This window comes from Salmo salar, chromosome 18, assembly GCF_965601325.2.
Source record: "Salmo salar chromosome 18, fSalSal1, whole genome shotgun sequence".
NCBI classification, from domain to species: domain Eukaryota; kingdom Metazoa; phylum Chordata; class Actinopteri; order Salmoniformes; family Salmonidae; genus Salmo; species Salmo salar.
Genome location: NC_138308.1, coordinates 13258686 through 13280071, shown reverse-complemented (window position 1 = coordinate 13280071; position 21386 = coordinate 13258686). Strand labels below are relative to the sequence as shown.

Here is a 21386-nt window from a genome sequence, read left to right as displayed (position 1 = left end):
TTATATAATATATCCCGTTTAGCTGACTTACGAGTCATGTGTGCGTACATTTGACATACGAGTCATCACAGGAATCGAACCCACTGTCCTGGCGTTGCAAGGGTCACGGTTTATCAACTCAGCTACAGCTGACCACTCTTTTAGTCTTTCTTACTTAATGGTCTGTTAATAGTCTTTTTTTTCACCTGCTTTGTTGCCCTAGAGTGGACTTTAGCTTTTCGAACACCCCACCCTTCTTATGACATTATTGTGGCACCTGTCAATCACATTGTTATGGCAACCACGTCCTGTCCAACTCTGAGCTGTCGCTGCATATGGCCAAGTCATGGTGTTGTCATTTTGGAGGCCTTAGCTAACATAAAAATGCATATGAAAAGACCATTGGAATCCTATATCTAGGCATGAAACTGGTTTGTCAAGAGTGGGGCCACTTGGTGATTATATGTACCTATAATAAGCCACAATACATCTGTACTGAGCACACACTTAAGCTGATAAGAAGCCATAAACATGTCCACAGTTTCTCCAACATGTCTTAACAGCTCAGACAAACTCCAAAGCTGTTAAACATTAGAAGATAGGACCCATTGCTTTGTCAGTGTCATCATTGTTAACTTTGACATAAAGGCTGTTGCGCAACAAGCACATGAGTCAGAATGTACCATATTGTTCAGGTACAGTACTGCAGGTAGCTCACTAGTAAACAAACAGCTGGAAGGAAAAACAGTGACGGGGCCTGCAGAAGACTTTCCTTTTACCTGATATCCGCCTAACAACAATCCACTTCGCATCTCTCTGGATCACGCGGCTTTAGCAGGTTCAGAGTCTACCGGAATATACCAACTCCCTGTGTTTTGAGTGAAAGCCTTTGTTTGGAAATAGCTGCTCATTGTAGAGTTACTGTACCTACACTGGTAGGCTGGTCGCAGTCATATTGGAGCTGTGTAGTTAATTGTTTACAGAGAAGCCTTCAGGCCTGGAACACAGCAGGATGAGGAGACTGAACCGGGATAGTGCCTCTGGCCGTTACAACCCTGCCATGGAGATGGAGATGACTGATGGAGTTGTCAACCAGGTGAGGAGAAAATGGCACTTTGAAGTTTACCAATCTCCCTCTCAATGTCGTTATCTGTTGATATTTTTCCATTTCTATAGTAATCTGAAACCCTCTCGATACATTTTAAATGGTTACTCAGTTCCAAACTGTGTATGATTATAGAGTAGTGGGTTACTGTACTTCTTACTGGGTGATATATTTCAGAATTGGACATTTGAGTACATGTTATGATGCAGTTCTATGTACTGTAGTGTGATGTATGTGTGTCACTGCAGTCTGAACAGCAGCCAGTTGTTGGAACTGCGATCTCGAAGACATCTGTGTCCAGTGCTGCGAAGGCAGCTGCCCAGTGGGCGTCTTACACCTGCGGCCGCTGGAAACGAGCCTGCCGTCAGTGTGTGAAGAGAAAACCCACAGGTACCATTGCAGATAAAACTCCAAACTTAAGATACACCTAGATAAGAGTTCAAATACTCTGCGCTCTTTCAGGCTGTATGATCACCTTCTTGTTTAAAGGGGAATTCTTTGAGACCATGTACAAAGGCCTGGCCTTGGATGAAGATGTGATAGATGGAGGAGACAAAAGCTTCCACCTCAATAAAAGACTGCTAGACCATTTCAGAGATCTGGCTTCCAGCAATCAGGACACTGATGAGGTGAGGGGCGGATGGTGTTTACGTTGTAAAATGGGGCTAAAGGTATAGATGTCAGATATAGATAAGATATGGTCTGATTGAAGGCTGGTGATGATTCATACAGTCAATAATCCTGTTTGGTCATAGGTGGACCTTCAGTACCTGAGTGATGTAATCGCAGATGGAGCCGACCCCAACTCAAAGGACCGATACGGACAAACTGTCTTGCATGAGGTGAGACGGAAGTCTTTACACGTCATCAGATGGCTCAAAGACCTTCTGCTGTGGCAGTATCATTGTGAGTGAAGGCTTCCAGCCACTGTGTGTTCAACAGGGCTCTTCTGCCTGGTTCTAGATCTCAAGGGCGTGGAACGTGGACGTGATGCGTTTCTTCCTGGACAGGGGGGCTGATGTTCTGCGTCCTGACTCCTACGGGGTCACGCCCCTGCATGTTGCCGCAGCTCTGGACTACGAGGAGATGATCCACTTCTTGTTGGAGAGGAAAGGTCAGAGGTCAATTGTGTCTGTGTCACTTGTGTGTTACTTCTGTAGGTGAGGGATTTGAATGTGTTTTGTACTGTAGCTCACATACACATGTCCTGTCCCTTTAGCCGACATTGGTGCTCAGACCAACATGGATCATCAGACACCTCTGCACTACGCTGCTAAGAACGACGCGGTGGGGGCAGTCAGGGTGCTGCTGCAGTATGGGGCAGACATCTCCGCACGAGACTACAAAAGGAGAACCCCTCTACAACTGGCTGCCAACCTAGGTTAATACCTTTACTTGCCTCTGAGTGCACATTTCACACGCCATACTTTGCATTAGAATAGAATAAAACACAACTTTATTGTCCAAACACACATGGAAATGTACCCTCCACCTCACCTAAATAACTAAATTGTACATTACACAGTTATTGCTGTACTTGATTATGCTTCTTTTGTTGTACTCCTGTGTGTATTCAGACAGGAGTGAGGCTGCACGGACACTAATGGAACTGGGGGCTGATGCTGGGGTGAAGGACTCCGATGGTCAACTTTGCATCACCGCCATGATTGACAAGATGACCTCCGTGGTAAATATGGGTCGGATGGTCACTGACCCAAATGAGTCATCATACTGTAGCACATGCTCCAACTGTGTAGTTTGTCCTGACAATGTGCTAGTTGTTGTCATAGAGTGGGTTCTGTACGTGGTCATCCTATAGTATTGTTCAGCTCTCTTTGGTCTTGTCAGGCTCATTTGGCTCTAAACCAGTTCCATGTGACTGACCGGATGACCAGGCAGCAGTTCTACTACCTTCACCTGCTGGAGCCAGAGCCACCCAGCAAGCAGAATCCACCAGGACAGGGCTCACAAGGTATAGTCTGAAAAAAATATATACTATTTACACAGAATAAAATGTCCTATATGGTCAATGATCCCACTAATAAAAACACACTCTGTTTAACCACCTAACTCTGGGGGTCAAACCGTGCAACAGACTTCTAAACTATTTGTGCGATCTCTCATTTCTATTTTTTGTCTTCCAGAGGGTGTTGCCAGTGAGCCTACATCACCAGTATGTCCCACTCTTTAAGGCTAAACAGGCTAATAAAGTGATAATGGATGAAAACTAAGATGAGTCAAATAAGTCAACTAATTTGATCATAATTGCGATATGAATTTTCTCTAAATTCTCTCTCTCTTGCCAAAGTTGGAGTTCATAGTACACCAGGGGAAGTTGGATCTCATCATGCACCCTGTGGTTCTGAAGCTCATCACTGTCAAGTGGAAACTATATGGCAGGTCAGTTCATCAGTGAGAGAGAGAGAGAGACTTTGAGAGAGACTTTTGCCAGACAGGAGTGGCAGGTGTGTCGCTCCTGCCAGATTGGGCTCTGTCACCCCTCTTGCTCCCTCCAGTCTCATGCTCTGTCATAAATAAAATATACCATAGGCCCTAACCATTCACGCAGTTAGACACATAGCTGAAGGGATCTACTGTTAATAGAGTACTGAATGGTGGCTCAGTATTTCACTCTGAATAGTAAACTGGTGTCTCTGTAGGTTGGGGGCTTGGATACTCCTACTCCTTAACTTCCTGTTTATAGTCTCCTGGACGACAGTGGCCATCTCTGTGTCTGTTATCCGAACCGAGGAGCCTTATGTTTTCCCTGAGGTGAGAAAGTGAAGGACAGAGGGAACATATATATTTATATATATACAGTTGAAGTTGGAAGTTTACATACACCTTAGCCAAATACATTTAATCTCAGTTTTTTACAATTCCTGACATTTAATCCTAGTAAAAATGGCCTGTCTTAGGTCAGTTAGGATCACCACTTAATTTTATCAATGTGAAATGTCAGAATAGTAGAAAGAATGATTTATTTCAGCTTTTATTTCTTTCATCACATTCCCAGTTGGGTCAGAAGTTTACATACACTCAATTAGTATTTGGTAGCATTGCCTTTAAATTGTTTAACTTGGGTCAAATGTTTTGGGTAGCCTTCCACAAGCTTCCCACAATAAGTTGGGTGAATCTTGGCACATTCCTCCTGACAGAGCTGGTGTAACTGAGTCAGGTTTGCAGGCCCCCTTGCTCGCACACGCTTTTTTGGACTTTGTTGTCCTTAAGCCATTTTGCCATAACTTTGGAAGTATGCTTGGGGTCAATGTCCATTTGGAAGACCCATTTGTGACCAAGCTTTAACTTCCTGACTGATGTCTTGAGATGTTACTTCAATATATACACATAATTTTCCCTCCTCATGATGCCATGTATTTTGTAAAGTGCACCAGTCCCTTCTGCAGCAAAGCACCCCCACAACATGATGCTGCCACCCCCGTGCTTCACGGTTGGGATGATGTTCTTCGGCTTGCAAGTCTCCCCCTTTTTCCTCCAAACATAACGATGGTCATTATGGCCAAGCAGTTCTATTTTTGTTTCATCAGACCAGAGGATATTTCTCCAAAAAGTATGATCTTTGTCCACATGTGCAGTTGCAAACCGTAGTCTGGCTTTTTTTATGGCGGTTTTGGAGCAGTGGCTTCATCCTTGCTGAGCGGCCTTTCAGGTTATATCAATATAGGACTCGTTTTACTGTGGATATAGATACTTTTGTACCTGTTTCCTCCAGCATCTTCACAAGGTCCTTTGCTGTTGTTCTGGGATAGATTTGCACTTTTCACACCAAAGTACATTCATCTCTAGGAGACAGAACGCGTCTCCTTCCTGAGCGGTATGACGGCTGCGTGGTCCCATGGTGTTTATACTTGCGTACTATTGTTTGTACAGATGAATGTGGTACCTTGGCTGATTTCTTTTGATTTTCTCATGATGTCAAGCAAAGAGCCACTGAATTTGAAGCTAGGCCTTGAAATACATCCACAGGTACACCTCCAATTGACTCACATGATGTCAGTTAGCCTATCAGAAGCTTCTAAAGCCATGACATTATTTTCTGGAATTTTCCAAGCTGTTTAAAGGCACAGTCAACTTAGTGTATGTACATTTCTGACCCACTGGAATTGTGAATTATAATAATCTATCTGTAAACAAGTGTTGGACAAATTAATTGTGTCATGCACAATGTAGATGTCCTAACCGACTTGCCAAAACCATAGTTTGTTTACAAGTAATTTGTGGAGTTGTTGAAAAATGAGTTTTAATGACTCCATCCTAAGTGTATGTAAACTTCCGACATCAACTGTATATATAGATAGATATATATTTTTTTCATTAACTCTTCAGAATTACATTAAAAGTGTGATGTTTTAAGATTCACACACATTTCAGTCCTTCATTTAGATCCACAATGAAATAATGTGAATATGAAGGTATTTCACAGGTCATACAGATGTTTGGACATTAATGAAGTCATTGTGGACCCCAGGAAGAGTAGCTGTTCTGATTGTAACAGCTAATGAGGATCCAAATAAACAAATCTAAATATAAAAAGTATATTCACCTGCAGGACTGGTGGCGTGTGTTTGGGGTGGTGGTGGCTCTGGGGCTAACAGTGGTGGAGGTGGGCCGGGAAGTGGCGGAGATGATAGGCTCCAGGAGGAAGCTAAGGAGCTGGCAGAGTTGGTGTGAGCATCGCACCAACGATGACCTGCGCTGCACACACCCAATGTGGCCCGAGGTACAGCACCTTTTCTTACCCAGTAGACACACACAGACGCACATCTTAGTGAAATTTCTAGACCTGATCTAGGCTTACACAGTTAACCAAAATAAACTTCTTTTAAGATCTAGGGAAAGTCCTTCTGACCCCAATACATTATTTTGGCAGTATGTCATTTGTAAGGCTACAGGTTGTTGTATTCCCCATTGAGAATGTGCAACTTGACATGTTCTTTAAAAAAAAATGGTCTTCCTGCTTCAAAGGAAAAACATTTCTTGGAAGAGCAAATCAAACTGATCCACCGCATGAAGGGAAACTACTTACAAGACCCCTGGTAAACACATTTGTGTTATATATGATACAGTACATCTCATATGGATATGTTGTAACTCTGGCCCTTTAATAATGCTCTTCCATTACCTAACTGGCAAGCAGACGATGGGGATCTCATTTGGTTGTGTCACAGGAACATCTTTGATTGGCTGGTGTACATTCTGCTGATGGCGGTGTTCGGGATCCATGTGGCAGACATCTTCTTGCTTGGAGGAACACTGCGGAGCTACAGCCTGCGCCTCTTCGCTGTGGTCATCATCTTCCTCTGGCTCCGGCTGATGAAACACGTCCGAGCCTTCAGGTGATCAGACTGACCAACCACTGAAGAGTCCTCTCTTAGGGATCATTTCTTTACTTGTCTTCCTGATGAAGTGCAAGGCATTCGTTCATTTTAGAGCACCAATCTTGTGGTGGAGAATAATTAAACTTTACTTCCCTTCCCCCCGTTGATGACTGTTCTCTGGTCCCCAATGGATCATGGAAGGGAACAATAGGTTCTGAGTAAAAACACAGCTGAAACTAAACCCAAAAGCCTGAGCTTCCCTGTGAACAGTGCATTGTGTTCATTGGGAAGCTCAACGATAATAATGACACCTGGTCAGCGTCCCTATAGGTACACCTGGAGTTATCAGGTTCCATGTCAACAACACATGAATGGGGCGCCACAGGTGTCCCCCCCCCCCCCCCCGTAGTCGGGAGTTGTGACAACAAAGGAACTAGAGCTCATAGGCCCCCATATGGTCATGGCTCTCATATCCAAAATAGTACACATTTCTTAGAACAGCATGTCTGGATATTTCCAAACATAAAGTAGCCAAATACTAACCCACATTGAACTCATACAGCAGATCTTAGAGTCGTTGCGTCTGAAAATTCAACAGCGTTACACCAACACCACAACCTTTGATCCTCATTCTGTACAGGGTTATGGGTCCTTTCATTGTCATGCTGGGGAAGATTGTGGGGGATGTGCTACGTTTCCTCTTCCTATATGCAGAGATCTTTATCCCTTACGCGTGTGCCTTCTGGATTATATTTGGAGGTAAGTTGGGAAGCAAACCATAAGACGATGCATGTTTTATGAAACATACCCACAATATGACATGGCATATGCTACTGCAGCTGTCCTGGTATGATACAAAATACACAAAGAAATGTATTTACGGTCTGTCTGTGAACTGTCCTCCCCAGGTCAGGCGTCAATACCCAGTATGCGGACTGTACCCCAGCTGCTCTACAGCCTGTACCGCATCACTCTGGTGGACGAGTATGAGTTTAATGCCATGGTGGAAGTGGACTCGATCATGGCCCACTTCCTCTGTGGTACCTTTCTGGCTCTGTCCTCCATTCTGTGTGTCAACCTGATGATTGCCCTTCTCTCGGACACCTTCCAAAGGTACGAGCTGCTAAAATGATATTTGGCGAACTAGGTGATCAGTAGTGTGCTGATCAGCCTTTACAGCTTACACTCGTGTGCGCTCAAGTACTGTATATTGTTTGTCTACGCCAGGTTTGCGTGTTTATCTACGAACAAACATATGACTCAGTATGCATCTGTCACTCTCAGCATCAGTATGTATCTCTTCTGTCAGGGTGTATGACAATGCACTGGCCAATGCAGTAATGCAGCAAGCAGCCATTATCCTGCAGGTGGAGGAATCCATGCCCCGTCTCTGCCGTTTCTATGACGACCAGCACATCCACCGCTTCTGTGCCCCTCTTGGGGAGTTATACGATGATGACATCAGAACTGACTCAAAGCGGCACGCAGAGCTGAAGACGATCACCACTCAGATCAAGGTGACGGGATGGGACATTCATCTTTTAACACCTGCGTTTGAACTGTATGTCTTTCTATATCTGTGTCTGCCTGCGGGGTGGTTTAGTTTAGGGAGGTAGAGTGCTTGTTTCTCTTTAAGCATGCTTTTTTACTTGTTTCCGACACTTCAGGAGACCCTAGATGAGTTCCTGGAGATCCAAAAAGAAGTGAATCCCTCCGAACAAGGAAGACCTGATGAGAGTGACAGGGACTCAGGGTAGGCACAGCACTGCCTCTCTTTTACCTGACTTTAGGAGTATTGAACAACTATGCTATATTGTGGAATATTTCCCGGCTTGTGTCAAGATCTTTCTCTTCCTGTCTCTCCTAGGGAGAGGTGCTTCTCATCCCCTGTGCAGGGGGAACACCTGCAGACTCTGCAGAGGCTCCAGATGGACCAGACCCAGCAGAGCCAGGACCTCAGTGCCCTGAGGGCAGACATGAAGAACCTACAGGCCCTGATCCACCAACTGATCCAGTCCCAGACCAGCTCATGTCAGTATTATGTTGACCTCGTAAATAACCTTCTATACAGGGTCTATACACTAAGACAGACCCGATAACTAGTCTAGTGCAGTCTGACTGGGTCAAAGACTAAACAAAGAGTAAAGTCCATTCAAAACCAGAGGGAGTGCGTATTTGGATTAAGTGTCTTTACACATGATGAAGTAACTTGAACTGACATCATGACTCTATCATTCAAATAAGAGAAGCTCTCCCTTATAAATAGAATCCATGGACTTTACTCTTTGTTTAGTCATTGACCCAGTCAGACTGCACTTCACTAGTTCTATTTCTTTGAGGCCTACTATGATAACCTGTCCCTGTGCCTGTTTCTTGTGTGCATTTCTGTGCTAGAGTATAGCTATGTTTCACTGTCTCCTGTCGGTCCATAGCTGACAGATTACGTTATTTTGTCTTTGTGCAGGTGTGGGCTGTGGTGTGACTGTGAAGGCAGCAGAAAGCACTGGGTCAGAGACCGTTGAAGCGCCACCATACAGGTGAGGTATCACTGGTTTAAGGCATCTTGGATACCTTTAGTTTTTGTAACGGGTCGCAAAACGACATATGGAGAACTCCTTCCCCTTCACGCGATGCGATTGAGATGCTTAATATCAAAAGATGTTTACAGTCACGCCACACCCTTACTGTATCCATGTGACCTGTCGCTATAAAAGGCTGTGGCGTGACATACTGTATTTTCTTAATTCTCACCTTTTTGTTTTACATTACGAGATAACTATTAATCCCCTTCTAATTATTTTCTTACGGAATGACCTACTCCCCCGCTCTCTTGTTATTGTGCCTGTCCATAATAACTAACTTGTATTGCTTTTTTTCGGGCTTTTCCATACTAGCTTGCCCGCTAATTAGTTTAGGGTCTATACCGTTAGCTCGTAGCTAGCTAGCTAAATTAGCCACACATAGTTACCGTAGCTAGTTAGCTTGTTGTACCTGTTGTTGGCGCTTGTTGACTCGCGGTGTCATGCCAGTCCCCGTTTGACTTCCACACCAGCCCATTGATCCAGCATTACCATTCCCTAGCTTGTGATCACGGAGCTCAGCGGTGCTGTAGGCTACCAGTCCTCGCTTGACTGAGTCCACTGACGCCGAGACTGTTAGTCCATGCTTGACTGTGCCAGTCAGATAGCTTCATATATACCTTGATACATATTTAGGCGGAAGTCTCAACCCCGAAGCACGATGGGTCAGAGCCAACGATTATCTTTTTCTTGGTACACACTTCTCTTATGTGAAAATCCTTTCTTTGTAACTGATTCAGTGCTGTACACGGGATGTTGTTCCACCCATGTCAACCGTGTGAAAAACAACTCCCAGCCTCAGACGAGCACACACTTTGCATTCTTTGCTTGGGAGCTGAACATGCTCAAGGGGCAGCACGGAGTAGCAGCTTTTGCACTCACCGTCAGAAATTCAAACCAAGAGCATTGAAATCTCGAACTCCGGATTCTCATCAGATGAGTCTGCTACACAGATCAATGATCATTCCAAATGCTCCAGGTCTAATGACGGGTCTCACTCCCCTTGTGATCCGCCGCCCAATAAACGGCAGCGCTCATCCTCACTTGGGCACAAATCTCAACACACTGAGATGCGCAAGGAGATTAAGTCACTGGACAGTCGTATGGCAACCATTAAGTATGCCCTTGAGCACCTACTTGCCAGGCTTCCCCCGCCAGTACCAAACCCAACCCCAACCTTGTTGAATCGGATGACGGTCGACCAGAAAATATCCTTGTCTGAATGTTTAAGAGGGAAAACAAGAACCTCAACGTGGAACATACACTTACTGCCATGGCATCCACATACAAGTTTGATGAATTCAGTTCTTCAAAGACTGAGACATCCATACCGTTTTTTAAATACTTTGTGCGTGAGCTTAATATTGCGGAAAGATTGTTGCTTCCATCAATGTAATTGTCTGCATCATTTCCAATCCCCCATATCTTTTTTGGGGAAATGTATATATCCATATACATACACGTACATATGCATACATAAACATTCATACATATACACCCATATACAGTTGAAGTCGGAAGTTTACATACACTTAGGTTGGAGTCAATAAAACTTGTTTTTCAACCACGCCACAAATTTCTTGTTAACAAACTATAGTTTTGGCAAGTCGATTAGGACATCTACTTTGTGCATGACACAAGTCATTTTTCCAACAATTGTTTACAGACAGATTATTTCACTTATAATTCACTGTATCACAATTCCAGTGGGTCAGAAGTTTACATACACTAAGTTGACACTGCCTTTAAACAGCTTGGAAAATTCCAGAAAAGGATGTCATGGCTTTAGAAGCTTCTGATAGGCTAATTGACATCATTTCAGTCAATTGGAGGTGTACCTGTGGATGTATTTCAAGGCCTTCAAACTCAGTGCCTCTTTGCTTGACATCATGGGAAAATCAAAAGAAATCAGCCAAGACCTCAGAAAAAAAATTATGGACCTCCACAAGTCTGGTTCATCCTTGGGAGCAATTTCCAAACGCCTGAAGGTACCACGTTCATCTGTACAAACAATAGTAATGCACGTATAAACACCATGGGACCACGCAGGCATCATACCGCTCAGGAAGGAGACGCGTTCTGTCTCCTAGAGATGAACGTACTTTGGTGCGAAAAGTGCAAATCAATCCCAGAACAACAGCAAAGGACCTTGTGAAGATGCTGGAGGAAACAAGTACAAAAGTTTCTATATCCACAGTAAAACGAGTCCTATATCGACATAACCTGAACGGCCACTCAGCAAGGAAGAAGCCACTGCTCCAAAACCGCCATAAAAAAGCCAGACTATGGTTTGCAATTGCACATGGGGACAAAGATCTTACTTTTTGGAGAGATGTCCTCTGGTCTGATGAAACAAAAATAGAACTGTTTTGCCATAATGACCATCGTTATGTTTGGAGGAAAAGGGGAAGTCTTGCAAGCCCGAAGAACACCATTCCAACCGTGAAGCACAGGGGAGGCAGCATTATGTTGTGGGGGTGCTTTGCTGCAGGAGGGACTGGTGCACTTCACAAAATCGATGGCATCATGAGGAAGGAAATTATATGGATATATTGAAGCAACATCTCAAGACATCAGTCAGGAAGTTAAAGCTTGGTGGCAAATGGGTCTTCCAAATGGACCATGACCCCAAGCATACTTCCAAAGATGTGGCAAAATGGCTTAAGGACAACAAAGTCAAGGTATAGGAGTGGCCATCACAAAGCCCTGACCTCAATCCTATAGAAAATGTGTGGGCAGAACTGAAAAAGTGTGTGCGAGCAAGGAGGCATACAAACCTGACTCAGTTACACCAGCTCTGTCAGGAGGAATGAGCCAAAATTCACCCAACTTATTGTGGGAAGCTTGTGGAAGGCTACCCGACACTTTTGACCCAAGTTAAACAATTTAAAGGAAATGCTACCAAATACTAAATGTGTGTATGTAAACTTCTGACCCACTGGGAATGTGATGAAAGAAATAGAAGCTGAAATAAATCATTCTCTCTACTATTATTCTTACATTTCACCTTAAAATAAAGTGGTGATCCTCACTGGCCTAAGACAGGGCATTTTTACTAGGATTAAATGTCAGGAATTGTGAAAAACTGAGTTTACATACATTTGGCTAAGGTGTATGTAAACTTCTGACTTCAACTGTACATACATACATACACACACATACCAACATACATAAACATACTTTTTTTTAGAATATAGCTTTTTTATTCCCCGCAAACCCTACCGCACACCCCCCCCCAATTGGAGTAAACTAATAAACAATAACACTTAGGCTTCTACCTTCCGTTTATACATATTTTTCACATTTTACAGACACAATCTATTTTATAATAGTTATATTTGTCTGTTTTTAGTCCTTCCTCTATTTCTGATGTCCATCCAGTTTGAAACTGTGCTGTTTTACAGACCCCGTATGTTTTACATTGGTTATCTTGTTATTAGTCCCACCTTCAGCTCCATTCAACCCCTCCCATCTATCTCTTAACACCATCCATTTTGGATTTCTATTTGCCATATATTTTTCAACTGTGCTGTGATGCTTCACAAAAGTGCTGAAGCTTTCTATCCTCATAGCTTCTACAGATTGTAAATTAAAGATAAACATTTTTGCTAAAATAATTATTATATTATTGATTGATTGATTGACTATGGCTTTTCAAATCGCCCAGTATTGCTATCTGCAGTGTTAGTTCTAGGTAAATGTTGCAATTCTTCAGCCATTCCTGGACCTGTGACCAAAAATGAGCTACATATGGACAGTACCAAAATAAATGATCTTATGACTCTGCCTCCTCACAGCAAAATCTGCAGAGCTGGGAAGATTGTATCCCCCATATATATTTACATTTACGTCATTTAGCAGACGCTCTTATCCAGAGCGACTTACAAATTGGTGCATTCACCTTATGATATCCAGTGGAACAACCACTTTACAATAGTACATCTATATCTTTTTTTTATATAACATTCTATTGGTTGTAAGAATTTTGTATAGTAATTTAAATTGAAAAATTTGAAGTTTTGATTCCGGCGTTGTTTTGCGTGTCAATTCATAAACCATGTGCCATGGAATGGTTACATCAAAAATCTCTTCCCAACTATTTTGCAATTTATATGGCACAGCTGTCAATCTTTGGTATATGTTTTTATTTATTACAATTTTCTTTAATCATTTATGTTCTTTAATGCAGGGCCGACAGACAAGTTCCTTACTTTTTCCCCCTTCTATTTGCCTCTTCCATTTTTGTGGTAATGCTGCAATTAGTTGGTTTTAATTTTGGGTAGAGCAGACATATCCATATGTCTGTGTTAGCTGCAAGTGCGACATAGCTCCACCAGTCCTATTTCTGATATCATTCACTAAAATTATACCTTTTTTAAACATTTCATCGATTCATTTTTTATTTTTATCAATTAGTATATTTGAGTTTAACCACAATATTTGTTGTATTATTTGTTCTGTCTTTTCAGGTGGATTAAACTGAAATTGCATCCAACTTTCTAAGGCTTGTTTAAAAACATAATGATATTTTGGAGATTATTTCCTTTTTAAACAACCGAAAGTGAGCAGTTGTAATCTGAATAAATGGAAAAGGACATTCTTGAACATGGGGTGAGACATTCCTACCAACTTTTGTATGACTGATGCCTTTAGTCTAATGCTTTAATATTTAATCATTTCTGCCCTCCGAATTCATATTCGTTATATAAATAGGCCCTTTTAATTTTGTCTGGCTTGCCATTCCAAATAAAATTGAAGGTCACTAGCTGTAGGCAAAACCATAAGCAAATAGGTAAACTGTGATATGACTAAAGAGTTATTCAGGGTGATTTTTCCACAAATAGACAGGTATTTTCCTTTCCATGGTAGCAAGATCTTATCTATTTTTGCTAACTTTCTACAAAAATTTATTGGAGTGAGATCATTTCTTTCTTTTGGGATTTTTATACCGCGTATGTCCACATCCCTGCCAGACCATTTTATTGCTAAACTACACGGTAATGTAAAATTTTCATTTTTTTTAGTGATCCAATACGTAGTATAGTACACTTATTATAATTTGGTTTTAATCCAGGGAGGTTAGCAAAAGTATCTAGATCCTCTATGAGGCCGTGGAGGGATTCTAGTTGTGGTTTTAAAATAAAACATGAGTCATCAGCGTACAATGACACCTTTGTTTTTAAGCCACGGATTTCTAATCCCTTAATATTATTGTTGGATCTAATTTTAACAGCTAACATTTTGATGGCAATAATAAATAGATATGCCGATAGTGGACAACCTTGTTTTACACCTCTAGACAGTTTAAAAGTTTCTGAGATGTAGCCATTATTTACTATTTTACACCTAGGGTTACTATACATAACTTTAACCCATTTTATAAGAGATTCCCAAAATTGAAATATTCTAGGCATTTATATATAAATTCCAGTCATACTTTATCAAAATCCTTTTCAAAATCAGCTATGAAAACCAGGCCTGGTGTCCCTGATATTTCATAGTATTCTATTGTTTCCAGTATTTGTCTTATATTATCTCCAATTTATCATCCATGTAAAAAACCTGTCTGATTAGGATGAATAATATCTGACAATAACTTTTTAATTCTATGTGCCAAGCATTTAGCTAGAGTTTTTGCATCATAGCACTGAAGTGTAAGATGCCTCCAATGTTTTAAATGGACTGGATGTTTATATATACCACTTGGGTCCTGTTTCAGTAATAATGAAATCAGACCTTGTTGCATGTCCGATAATCTACCGTTTATATAGGAGTGGTTAAAACATGCTAATAATGGTCCTCTGAGTATATAAAAAAAAGTGAATCATGCGTGACTCCATTATTTGTAACAAGTTTCAATAAAAAAAATGGTAGCATTTCTATATTGAAGATTCCCCATATTCCATCCAGTTCGCTTTATTTTTTTAATAATATATTACACTGTATCTTTCTTGAATAAGTTCCTACATTTCTTTTTGTTTTTCCTCTAACTTATTCTGTGCCTCTATGGTACAGTTTTTATTGCTACCTATCTGTTCTGTTAGTCCTTCAATTAATTTTGTTAATATGGACTCTTTTGATCTAAATTTATTTTGTTTTATAGATAAGTACTGAATTGCATGGCCTCTAAAGGCACATTTAAAAGTGTCCCTTACAATAAGGGAATCTGCTCTACTTATGTTATGTCTGAAAAATTCAGTTATAAATTCCTAGTTATAAACAATTTATCATCCAATAGGCTTTGATTAAATTTCCAATATCCTCGCCCACGTGGAACTTCTGTAAGAGTAATATATATATGCCAATTATGTGATGATCTCACCGCATTCTGTCCGCTATCAACACTTTTTCAACTTTTGGTGCCAGAGAGAATGACATAAGAAAGTAATCTAGACGACTAGCTTGATTAAGCCTCCGCCATGTATATCTCACTAGGTCAGGGTATTTAAGCCTCTATATATCCACTAATACCAATATATCCATGACATTCATGATTTCCTTAAGTGCCTGAGAGTGATAGTTTGTAGTGTGATTTCCTTTACGGTCCATAGAGGTATTTAAAACCGTTATATAATCTCCCACCATAATAATAGAGTCTTGTGTTGCTTGTAGAGTTGATACATTCTTATATATATTTTAAAAGAAGCGTGGATCATCATTATTTGGACCGTATAAGTTAATAAGCCATATCTGTTTATTGTCCAATTACATTTAAAATAGTCCATATACGTTGATGATCTGTTTGGACAATTTGCACATTTGGCACAAAATTACTATTAATTAATACCATCACCCCTTTTAAATTTCTTTGCCCATGGGAGAAATATATTTCACCTCCCCCCAGTCCTTTTTCCACAAAACTTCATCTAAAATTGTTGAATGAGTTTCCTGTAAACAATAGATATTATATTCCTTCTCTTTTAGCCAGGTAAATACTGATCGTCTTTTCTTATTATCTGCTAAGCCATTACAATTATAACTGGCTATACATATTTCACCACTTACCAAAATGAGACACAACTTTCACTTCACTTTATCAAAATATATGTTTGTAAACATACCATTTAAAAAGTAACATGATGATTGAGTGTCTATATAGCTGTACCATGATATTTGCATTGCTACTAAGTAAACCTCCAATTGGTCCCCACTCTCCACCCGCTAAAAGCCTTCCTCATCCCTAGTTGGGTTGTCATCCCAGTGCCCGGCAGACCACCCCCGACCCCCCCCGTATCCCATAGCCCTGAACAGACTGGGATCCATCCTTCGAAAAGAGCACACAGTGCCACTCACAGAACAGAAGTAGATCAACAGCCAAATGCATTTCCATCGCCCTCACCTCGATTTTCATTATATGTAGCCATAAAAAAATAAAAAATAAAATATATATATATATTTTTTTTTAAATACTGTTTCTTATTTTCCATAATTAGCTATTAATATTTCCAGTAATGTAGGCAATTTATGTAAAGGATTTTTACCTCTCACCAGTCTCGCCATTACCTAAATTACATTATTGCAAGCAATTATTATATTCGCAAACAATTCTTGTGAATCATCCTATATTGTCCCTAACATCTTTTACTGCCCCGCAACAGTTGTGGGATACACACATACACCCACACACTCATACACACTCAACCCCTTTCCCCCACACAACCATAGGCTCACATTCTCAACAGTTGCACCATCCCAGAGCCCAACTCAAGAAAGGTCTTGATTTACGAATGCATATACAGTTGCAGCTGTATGAGAAGGCCTGCAAAATTGCAAAAAAATGGGAATAAATGGGGAAATTTTATTAACCATTGTCACATCCTAGATGATGGAGATCAGATATACCCCCTTCCCCTGAAACACCTACAACATGGTCCCCCGTAGTGACCATATTCCCAAGCATCTCCGTGCAGTCAGACCTTTGATTTTGTGCCACCAGGGCCACAATAATTTGGCCCCTCTCTGAATGTCCGAGTGTGACCCCCTCCCATGGGTTACTGCAGCTAGTGTTGCCAGCACTGCCACTGCCTGGGTGGGGGCACCCCACCAGCTAGGTACAAGGTCGTCAAGGTTCTCATTAGCAGCTTTGAGAATTTCCTTGTATATTATGCTCTCCTTTTAGGGGGTTTTGGCTTTGCAGGACCAACCCTGCCAAGCTGGCTCAGAATCTTGAGGGGGCAGTGCTGCTCTAGGTCTCTGGGTCATTCAGGTGGGTGTCTAGGGTATAGGGTTGTGGATTGTTCCATCAATATAGGATCATAAATAAATAGATTAGATGTATAATTTATTTTAAAACACTGTTCCACCATGATAGGATAAATAAATAAGATATATAATTCATTATAAAAATTATATCCCTCATCTGAACAACATTGAACCCTCTCTCACAACCCCTGCTCACAGCAATACATTGGTTCTGTGATATGCAACCATTTCCTTTCTCACTCAACGCCACACTTTCCCAAACACCAAAAAAACACACACCACACCATCCATCCATACTGTGCCTTCTGTTTACTGAGTTTTTATATTCACCATGTTGAATTTGTGCTTTTGTGTTCCAATTAGTTATTGGATACAGAACTTTACGCCGCTCTGCAATTTCCTTCAGGAACTGGTCATTCATGCCAATTTTCGTCCCAGCAAGTCTTTTACCCAGGCTTTTAACCATTATTTTATCTTTAAAGAAAGCAAATTTGGCAACCATTGGGCGCTCATACCTCTGCCCTCTCTGTCCGAAGAAGTGTACACGTTCTAGTTGGATTTTGTCGATAGCTTCGAGTAGAATCTGAAGCGCTGTAAGGAGGAAATCTTTAACTACAGATTCAAGAACTTCTCCTTCTTTCTCTTGGACACCTGTAAGTACCAGATTTTTCTCTCATGGATCTAGTCTGTATGTCAAGTAAGGCTTCTCAGAAAGATGTCCTCCTTTTTAGGTTCATTAACATCGGTTTCAATCTTATTGACTGTCTCTTTTAGTGTCGCAGCTTTTTCGTCACTCATCTCGAGGCTTGCCTTCAACTCTTTTATATCCTTACTGACTAGTTCAAGTATAACCAGTTTGTCATTTATTGATTTTAGCAGATCGGTTTCAACCTTACCATTCCCGGTGGTGAAAATATTAAATCGTCTGTGTCTGTAGAAGAGTCACATTTTCGTTTTGAAATAGGTTCCCTTGTCTGACTCTCCGTCATGTTTGGGTGTTGCATGTTTTCGTAATATTTGTCGATAAATTTCTCTAGTCTTAAGATTCGTTTTGTGTTGTTATCCAGATTGAAGGTTATCACCCACCAGATTGTGTAGTGCTAATATTTAGTCTAACTTACCGATATTGGATATTACATTTTTATCTTGAGGTGCTCTACATAGCTACGTTCAGTACGCCATCTTGACTCTCAGTCCGCTACCTTGACTCTTAGACCTACCCCTATCAGCCCTCTGATGGCGTCTCATAGACCTACCCATATCAGCCCTCTGATGGCGTCTCATAGACCTACCCATATCAGCCCTCTGATGGCGTCTCATAGACCTACCCCTATCAGCCCTCTGATGGCGTCTCTTAGACCTACCCATATCAGCCCTCTGATGGCGTCTCTTAGACCTACCCCTATCAGCCCTCTGATGGCGTCTCTTAGACCTACCCCTATCAGCCCTCTGATGGCGTCTCATAGACCTACCCATATCAGCCCTCTGATGGCGTCTCTTAGACCTACCCCTATCAGCCCTCTGATGGCGTCTCATAGACCTACCCATATCAGCCCTCTGATGGCGTCTCATAGACCTACCCCTATCAGCCCTCTGATGGCGTCTCTTAGACCTACCCCTATCAGCCCTCTGATGGCGTCTCATAGACCTACCCCTATCAGCCCTCTGATGGCGTCTCTTAGACCTACCCCTATCAGCCCTCTGATGGCGTCTCATAGACCTACCCATATCAGCCCTCTGATGGCGTCTCATAGACCTACCCCTATCAGCCCTCTGATGGCGTCTCATAGACCTACCCCTATCAGCCCTCTCTCAGCCCTCCCAATGCACTTGGAGCATGCCAAATGACAGAACCCCCTGCCATTCCAAGCATACGCACTCGCTTAGCTAGAGTTCACGGTGCAGATGAGAATAGTTTTGGCCATTTTCCCCTGTATGTACAAATAATTTGCTTCGCTTGTTATGCCTGCTTCTCTCAGTCACAGTTCAGACCAAGAGCTGCCTAACAAACGATGCAGGGCATCTGATCGCTTCCTATGTAGGACACATGACAGCACTACTTCAGTCGCTAGGCTTAGCAATTCAGCAGCAATACTGTTGTCCTACGTTCACCATTTGAGCCCCTGTCTTCACTTGAGATTCATGAGCTCTCAGTCAAGACTGCCTTTCTATTGGCTATTGTTTCAGCCAAGCGTGTTAGATAATTACATGCACTTTCTACCCATCCTTCATGCCTCACTTTAGCAGAACATGGATCTAAGGCAGTGCTTCGGCCAAATCCAGCCTTCTTACCTAAGGTGCTTTCATCATCACATGCTAACCAGCCCTTAATAATAGCGACATTTCACCTGCCTCCCTACTTGTCACAGGAGAGTCGTGAGTGGCTTTCACTTGTCCGGTTAGGGCATTGAGTGCTTATCTTGCTGCAACAAGAACTGTTTGTCAAACCGAACAGCTTTTTGTGTGTTATGGGGAGAACACCAAAGGGCGCGCTGTCTCGAAGCAGAGACTGGCACGTTGCAGTGTCACAATCATACGCTGCAGCATGTAGACCAACTTTAGATGGCATAGTAGCACACTCCACCAGGGGTATGGCCACTTCATGGGCCCCGTTCAGAGGGGCCTCGCTGGACTGTCTGTGCTGTTGCATGTTGGGCAACACCTATGACTTTCATGAGGTACTATAGACTCAACCTTCTATCCACATCATCAGTGGGATCTATGGTTCTGGACACGGCACGCTCTCTCAACCCAGATAAGTGAGTGTACCGTGAACCTTGTGCTTATTTATCTACCATCAGTGAGATGGATGTTCTATAAAAAAGGCTTTCCACTATTGGTGCTGTTGCACCCAAATGAAGCCTCATGTTGTAAGTTCTAGCTTTCAGCTTGCTTGTGTATAAAGTTTTATACCACAGTTGAAATTCTGTGTTACCCTGTTGGATAATTATATTCTGTTGCATCCTGTGGTGGATACAAGGACATCCCAAGGACTCATCTGGACTAAGTTAAATGGTGAGTTATCCCACTCTGTTGTCCAAACGACCTCTTCGGTACAGCCTCTCCCATAGTTCGTTTGGCACCCATTACGAAAATGAAAGAGAGCGTTGGGTTACGGATGTAACCTTGGTTCTCTGAGTATCGAGTCGCCAAGCTTTCATGTCGTTCCTCCACCTCTATGAGGTTTGAGTGAAGTAATAGACAGTATGTCATACCACACACCCTTTTATAGTGACAGGTCACATGGGTACAGTAAAGGTGCAGCGTGACTGTAAACATCTTTTGATATTAAGCATCTCAATCACTTCGGGTGAAGGGAAGGAGTTCCCAGAGGTCGTTTGGCAACCAATCACTCTACCACGGTTACATCCGTAACCCATGTGTATGTGGAATCCCTTTGTTGTAAGCCTGTAATTGCATAGTGCACTCTGCAGATGGCCACAGGGTGTCTCAGCAGTCTGCTTCACAAGTACAGGGCGTGTCCAATTTGACCTGTTTACTTTGAACTCACGAGTGTTGTAATATCCAATCTTCCAGGGCCTCAACAGGTTGACTCCTTGATGCTGAAGATGCTTGTAACCACAGAGACTGCACAAGCAACAAGAGATCCAGGACCAGACAACAAGGATGAAACCTTGTAACTAACATCCATCTCCTTATCGGTTTTTAGGTCATTCAGATCATTTATGGTATCTTATGATATGACTACAATACATGCAGTATATTTTTGCTAATCTAATAGATGCGGGAAAGAGGTCAAATGGAAGCAGACTGTGGAGGATAGGAGGATGACGCCGGATTGGGCATATTCAACGAATCGGATATTCTTCAAATCTGTCAAATCCGGTTCCGGTGGCATGCATTGAAATGCGTGGCTTTTCTTTTGCAAAATAAATATTTTCAAATAATTGTTAACATATAACATCACATTAAGGTGTGGGACATTTACTGTATTACAAGGAACAATAGCAGGTCTGTTTCGCTCCAGTAGCTGGCATATTCTGTCCATTCACAATTCACCTATGGGGACATATGGTGGCTCTTAACACCCGACAACAGAAGGAGTTGGCCACTACTATCCGAGAAATTGATCGCGACAACATTACCTCTGCCTTCGACTTGCAATTCAAAACTGATAAATGAATCTCTTGCACTGCTCTTGCACTTACCTACTCAACTAAA

General features: G+C 42.0%; 1 protein-coding gene and 1 long non-coding RNA gene across 4 annotated transcripts; one reads left to right on the top strand and one right to left on the bottom strand.

Annotated features, from left to right (window-relative positions):
* The first annotated feature begins 189 nt into the window (after nucleotides 1–189).
* Nucleotides 190–21131, top strand: LOC106576739 (uncharacterized). 3 transcript variants are annotated; one of them, XR_006760322.2, is made up of 22 exons: nucleotides 190–1075; nucleotides 1333–1474; nucleotides 1574–1713; nucleotides 1840–1926; nucleotides 2048–2198; nucleotides 2304–2465; nucleotides 2662–2771; nucleotides 2933–3056; nucleotides 3229–3257; nucleotides 3393–3484; nucleotides 3745–3856; nucleotides 5655–5825; nucleotides 6071–6141; nucleotides 6274–6441; nucleotides 7064–7182; nucleotides 7332–7536; nucleotides 7733–7940; nucleotides 8091–8176; nucleotides 8291–8454; nucleotides 8888–8960; nucleotides 20742–20841; nucleotides 20947–21131. XR_006760322.2 is itself a non-coding variant. In XM_045700757.2 (21 exons), the coding sequence occupies exons 1-21, from the start codon at nucleotides 992–994 to the stop codon at nucleotides 20755–20757; spliced, it is 2514 nt and encodes an 837-aa protein (XP_045556713.2). In that variant the 5' UTR covers nucleotides 190–991; the 3' UTR covers nucleotides 20758–21131. The 3 variants fall into 3 exon arrangements, 1 of the variants encoding a protein (XP_045556713.2); XM_045700757.2 differs by having other exon boundaries at nucleotides 20742–21131; XR_006760323.2 differs by lacking the exons at nucleotides 8888–8960; nucleotides 20742–20841; nucleotides 20947–21131 and having other exon boundaries at nucleotides 7791–7940; nucleotides 8291–8448.
* Nucleotides 2518–9790, bottom strand: LOC106576741 (uncharacterized). The gene is made up of 3 exons (XR_001321993.3): nucleotides 9415–9790; nucleotides 5649–5834; nucleotides 2518–3851 (listed from the first exon to the last, which is right to left on the bottom strand). It is a non-coding gene; the product is annotated as an uncharacterized LOC106576741 (long non-coding RNA).
* Nucleotides 21132–21386: the final 255 nt, after the last annotated feature.